General features: G+C 60.1%; 1 protein-coding gene across 1 annotated transcript; it reads right to left on the bottom strand.

The window, feature by feature from the left end:
* Nucleotides 1-4128: 4128 nt before the first annotated feature.
* CCDC85B (coiled-coil domain containing 85B) lies at nt 4129-5300 on the bottom strand. Its single transcript, XM_039482316.1, has one exon. It carries the CDS (start codon nt 5237-5239, stop codon nt 4634-4636), a length of 606 nt encoding a protein of 201 aa, XP_039338250.1. The 5' UTR covers nt 5240-5300; the 3' UTR covers nt 4129-4633.
* Between the last annotated feature and the right edge of the window lie 964 nt (nt 5301-6264).

Genomic DNA, 6264 nt, shown 5'->3' with positions numbered 1-6264 from the left:
TTATCGAACAAAAATGGGTCCTGTATGAATAGGGGGCCTTGGAGAAATGGTAGGAAACCCAAGGACTGGGCATTAACTCTTAATGACTAGCAGCCAAGGATGCAGAACTTGTGAATGTGGCAGGGTGGCAGCTGGGATCAAAGGAGGTGCCAGGAGACAGCATTAAGGACTCGGCTGCTCAGGCCAGAGAGACAGGGACCCAGATAGAGAGAGTTGGGGTCCAGGAGGCCTGGGGAAGTGAGGCAGGTGATGGACTCTGAATTCAGTATTGCCTTCCCTCTATTCACCTAAGGGCCCCTCGGTGCTGGATTCCAGCTGACTGACAATCCCCAGCTGCTGAGCCTGCCCCATCTCACAGCAGATCCTACCTGACGGCATTGCTCCCTGATGAGCAGAAGTCTCTGCCAGGGGTCCAAACCCATCAGAACTCCCTGGGAGTGCCAATGAGAAACAGGGGAGCTGGAGCCTGAGGGCCCAGTCCTGGAGCGGTGGAGCCACAGGGCTCACCCTGGCAAAAAGTTGAGTCCAGGGTCTGGCATGTTAAAGGGGGCACTCCCAGAGGAGACTGTTTACAGGCTGAGGCATGGGACCCCGTTGGTCTGTATCTATTGCACACGGCATCTCCCACACCCATCACCATGGCATCTTGGCAACTCCCTGGTTAGGCATTAAACAACCTAACTGTCTGTCCTGTGGGATTCATTCTCTCTCCCACCCGGCTCCAGGGTGTGCAGTGCAGTGCAGTGAGGGAGGCCTGTAGGGAAGGATTCTGGTTATAACAAATCTGCGCTGCCTGTGTGTTTCCAGCAGAGAATGCTGCTGGGAACCTGGCACAGGAGCTGGCTGGGATGGTCCCTGGTTGGGGAGAGGGGAGTGTTTGAGCTCCCCCACCAGAGGAAGGTCTCTTCCCCCGACATCAGAGGGATCACATTGAGCATGGGGAGAGGGGTGAGTTGTGACAGTGTGGAGTGGGGACAGGGACTCTTGGCTTCATACTAGCTGCCTCATCTACAGGCACCATATCCAGTTCCCCCAAGGTTCTGTTCCTGACTGGGGGAGAGGAGTGGGGTTTAGTGGTTAAAGCTGGAAGCCAGGACTCTTGGGTTCTGTCCCTGTCCATCCATATCTGTTTTGTGTCCAAGATGACTGATGGGTCACTCAGCTATGCTCTTCCTGAAATCTTGTTCTCCCTTGGCTCTGGTGACTGTCCTCTCCTGGTTCTCTTCCTACCTCTCTAATCATTCCTAGTGGAGGATCCTTGGAGGATCTTCCTTTCTGTGGGCGTTCCACAGGGCTCTGCCCTTGGCCCCATTCTCTTCCCCTTAGTTCTGGGTAATCTCATCTACAAACACAAATTCAACTGCCATCTCTATGCTGCTGCCTCACAGATCTACTTCTCTGCTCCAGACCGGTCCCCTCCTGTCCACACTGAAATCCCAGCCTGTCTCTGCCATCACCTCGTGGCTGGCTGGCTGTTGGCTCAAACACAACGTGGCTAAACCAGAGCTCAGACTCTCCCCCTCCCTCCTACCTCCTTTCTCAGTCACTGTGGACATCTGGGCATCATCTTCAACTCAGACCTCTCTCTAGGTGCTCACATCTAGGCTGTGGCTAAATCTCCCCAGTTCTTTCTTCATAACAGCTCTAAAGTTCAGCCTTTCCTAGCCAAGAAGTGGTGTATTGGGCTTGGCCTCAGGGCTCCTGGGTTTGGCTCTTCGGTGCCTCAGATTTCCCCCATGCAACAGCGATGGCACTACTGCAGGGGATGTTGTAAGGATACAAACCGCCTGATGACGCAGTGATGGGAGGCCTATAAACACCTTGGTAGACCTCTAGGGGTCCCTGGGAATGTCAGATGCTGACACAATGCCCAGTTCCCTCATATGGGGAATAAAAGTAACTAAGGGCTCAAACATTGTATTGCTTCTGTCAGCCAAGTGCATTACATTCAGCAGGGCTCCTTGCACCCTGCCATTCACCCCACAGCTCCCTGGGTGCCACCTGCCCATTGTTCTCTATTTCAGGGACTCCCTCCAATCTCCCCCCTGCCAGGGGCTCTGTCTGCTCACCAACCTCCCACTGCCACCTGGCACTCTTCCCACACATAATGCCGGGATCCCCTTTCTTCCCCCCACCAGAGGCTCTGTTCACCCCTTCTCCATTCCTCCCCATGCCACAGTCCCCTGACCTCCCCCATGTGGGGGGCTGTGGATACCCTCTCTGTTTTTTTGGATTTTCCCCAAAATCCATAGGGCTCTGCCCAGTGCTTAATTTGTAATGAAAGGGGCTCAAGCAATTTTTATATTCATACCTGATACAGCAACCAGAGGTGCTGAGGCTATGAACTACCAAGCGCAGAGGTGCTGGGGCTAGGAATTGCCATGCCCAGAGGTGCCAGGGCTCAACCCTGGCACAAATAAGCACTGGCTTTGCCTGTTGCGGACATTCAGCCATTGTGGAATTGACTGGATGCAGTGTTCAAAGGTTATCGTGTTATTGACATAAACATGCGGTAAGTAGGGACTTTCCATGCTCAGTCAGGCAGAGCTGGGGCCAGGCGGGTGGATATTATTTGTATCAGGGAAGCATCTGGGGGCCCCAGGCAGGGATTGGGGCCCCACGGTGCTGGATACAAAACAGCTTGTGTTCTGGGCCCCCATGAGTCGCATGCTGCCACTAGGGGCTGCTAAGGTCTAAGCTTGCACCCAGGCCAGGAGTCAATGCTTGCCGGCAGGAAAGCCCAGGGTGGAGGAGCAGAAGCAAGAATCAGTGGGTGTGCAGGTGGCTGGGGACCACATCCCCATGCTCCATTATGCACGGTGCTGGGGGTGTGTACGTATGGGAGTGGTGCATTGCCTGCCTGCCAGCCCTTGCAAAGGCCCAGTGAGGCAGCACTAACACAAACAGACGGGCACTTCCTGGCCTCCTGTGGGCAGCAGGCATAGCTGCTACAGCTTGGGCAGGGCTAGCTGTGCCTGTGTCTGCTGGGAACTTGAACCCCCCCAACCCCCTCCATGCAACACAGCGCCCCCTAGCAAGGGGTGGGGCTCTGGAGTCAGCACTGACTGTGAGGCCAGAATGCCCTCTACTGAGCCCAATTCTCTGCAGCACAGCGCCCCCTAGTGCCTCGCTGGAGCATTGGGGTCAGCACTGACTGCAGGGGAGAGCGCCCCCACCGCACTGCTTGCAGCCCAGTGCTTTGTGTCTAGCTACCATGTCTCCATAGGCAAAGTTTCTACACGCCAAGTAGCCGCCCTTGCTTCCTACTGCGCTCCTGTCTGGGGGGTTGGGGAACAGCCTCCTCCCCAGATCCTCTCAGCCTGGAGGCGCCTGGGTTTTGTAGAGCTGGAGAGAGAGAGAGAGAGCTGGATTGCTGCTGTCAGCTCTTACTTATCATGGCCTCAGGATCCGGATATCTGCTTCCTGGCCTGGCAGCCCTTTGTCTCTGGGCAGGAAGGGATGGCGGGACCCATCCCTGTTCTGAGCAAGACATGGGGAACTAGTTACTTCATGGAGCCTGGACTAGCCAGGATCCAGACACCTACAGCCTGTCCCCTTTGAACACAGCCCCTGTTATCTCAACCCTGGGGCTCTCCCACAGTCCTGTCCATGCCCCTCAGTCCTAACCCACAGCCCCCTGGTATCTCCGCATCTCTCCTTCACTTTCCCACGGCTCCCAACCCTGTGTCCCCTGCACACACTGGACATTTCTATGGGGCTGGGCCATGGTGGATATAAATCACCCTAAGAGCATAGGGGTTAAGCTCGTCTCTCCCTGCACACACACACCCACACACCCTTTCTACAGCTGAACTGGTGTTTCACTGAAACTTTTTTTCTTTCTTGTTGCAAATCGGGAAATCCAACACTTGGAGCTGAAATCTGGAGAGCAAGGAACTGTGAAATTCCCGAAATAGATAAAATAGGACATTGCAAACTCAAAAAATCCTGAAATCTAAAGTGAACAGACTCAGGATATGTAGGAACTGGAACAATCAGAGTCCCCCCAGAAAAATTACAATAAAATCTCTCCCCCCATCACGCTGGGGCCATACCAGGTAGGACCGAAAATTCCCAGCTCAGAGAAGCAGGAAATCACCAATCAGGAGACACCGACTCTGCCCAAAGTAGCAATTTTAAAACATTTATTATTTTTACTTCTTTTTGGGGAGGGTTTGCCCTAATCTCCCCATCCCCTGAGTCAAACTGCTCTCACCACACCGGGGGGTTGGAGTTAGCACCTGGGGGGGGAGAGAGGTTGCTGAAGAAGCCAGAGCAACGCTGCTTCTGGGGGGGAGGGTGGCACCCAAAATGCATCTTTGACCTGCCCCCCAGTTACCAGCTCCCTTCCCTACCCCCCAAAGTCTGCACTGGGATCTTCACAGAGATGACCCCCCCATCCTCTGCAGCACCCCTTGCCCAGATCCCAGGGGAGAGACCCCCATCAACAGCCTGGGGGGGATCCTCTGCTCTCCAGTCCTTCTGGTGGGGGCGGTTGGGTGAAGTCACTGGGGAGCAGCTCCCTTGAGGGGGGGCTCCTGGCCCCTTGAGGGAGTCCAGTCCTGGGGGGCAAGCCCCGGGGGAGGTCTCTAGTCAGGGTGGGTCCTGGCCCCCCGGCCCCTTGGGGGAGTCTCTAGTCCTCGGGCGAGCAGGCCAAGTGCAGCTGGTCCGGGCTGCCCACGCTGCCCGTGCTGGAGCTGCCGTCGCCCAGGTCCCTGGGCCCGCAGGGCAGGCTGAGCTCCGAGGAGCCGACGGGGCTGCTGTCGGCGCGGGCGGCGCATTCCTCCTCCAGCGCCAGGCACAGCGCCTTGAGCTCCAGGTTATCGGCGGCCAGGCGCTCCTGCAGCCCCTCCAGCCCGGCCAGCTTGTGCAGGCAGGCGGCCAGCTCGTCCCGCAGCACCCGGGCCGCCTGCTGCCCGAACAGCTGCCAGTCCCGGGCCAGCCGCTTGGCCTTCAGCCGGTCGTCGTCCAGGAAGCAGCAGAGCTCGCGGAGCTCGCGGTTCTCGGCCGCCAGGCGCTCGTTCACCTGCTTCAGCTCGCGGATCTCCCGCAGATGCTCCTGCAGCTGCCGATTGACGCCCTGGATCAGCCGCCCTCGCTGCACCAGCGCCGCCAGCTTCTCCGCCTCCTCCTGCCGCAGCCGCCGCACCAGCTCCTCCTTGCTGCAGCCGCCCAGCTCCGAGTCGCTCAGCTGGGCCAGGGCCCGGCCGGCCGCCGGCTCGCCGGCCTCGCTGCCCATCGCGCTGCCGCAAGGTGGTTCCTGCTCCCCCGCCCCTTCCAGCGCCGCCACCCCGCCTCCTCCCGCCCGCAGATCAGCCCCCGGCCCGCAGCCTCCCCTGGCGCAGGCCCCCGCTCCTCCGGGGCGCACGGGCCCCCCAGCCACCGACTTGGCACCTTAGATGCGCGCGGACCCCCGGCTTCTTCGGGGCCCACGGCCCCCCCAGCCACCGACCTTGGCACCTTCGGGGCGCACGGAACCCCCCTTATTCTTCTTCGGGTCAGGGCGCACGAGCCCCTACCCAGCGACCTGGGCTCTTTCGGGGCGCACGGGCCCCATTGGGCCGCGGAATCGTCTCTTTTGGGGCGCAGGCTCCTTCCCAACCACGCACTTTGGCTGCTTGGAACCGCAGGAGCCTTTTCTTTGTGGCGCACGAACCACCTTCGAGGGCGATTCTCGGCTTGAGTGGGGGGGCGCACGACCCCCGTCTCCAAGACGCACCGTCCCCAGCGCAGCCAGCTGCCCCCTTCCAGCAGCGCGCGGCTCAGGAGGGTCCGGGCTGCGGGGGCTGAGCCCGGGCCCGGCGGAGGGAGGGGAGGATGGTTCCCCCCTTCCCGGGGCGGGGGATCCCGGCAGAGGGTGCGCGCCCCCGCGGTGCTGGTGTCTGCCGGGGCTCAGTGCAGCCGGCGCATCCTGCGGCGGGGACCCGCCGGGGCGGGGGGTGGGTAGCGGGGCTGCGGCTCGGAGCGCTGCTGGGGAGGGGGGAGGAAGCCGTGACGTGGGAATAACAATGCGAACGGTACAAATGCCAGCAGCGGCACCGCATCCCCCAGCCCGGCCGGCGGGCTGGCTCCGGGGCGGGGGGTGAGGGCAGGCGGGGGGAGGGGTGGCTAGAGTGGGCCGCTCGGGCCAGGCTGGGGGGCTGGAGCGGGTGGGGGCAGCGGGGGGTGTGTGTGTGTGTGACAGGTGCCTGTGATGGGGACGGGGGCGCGGGGAACTCGGGTTTGGGGGGGAGGGGAAGGGAAGGAGGGCGGAGGGACTAGTGC

Source organism: Mauremys reevesii, linkage group 7, assembly GCF_016161935.1.
Source record: "Mauremys reevesii isolate NIE-2019 linkage group 7, ASM1616193v1, whole genome shotgun sequence".
Lineage (NCBI taxonomy): Eukaryota > Metazoa > Chordata > Testudines > Geoemydidae > Mauremys > Mauremys reevesii.
This window is presented reverse-complemented; position numbering and strand designations above follow the sequence as displayed.

Excerpts from the sequence above, each read along its gene's own strand:
- CCDC85B (XM_039482316.1), bottom strand. The coding sequence starts at position 5,239 with ATGGGCAGCGAGGCCGGCGAGCCGGCGGCCGGCCGGGCCCTGGCCCAG.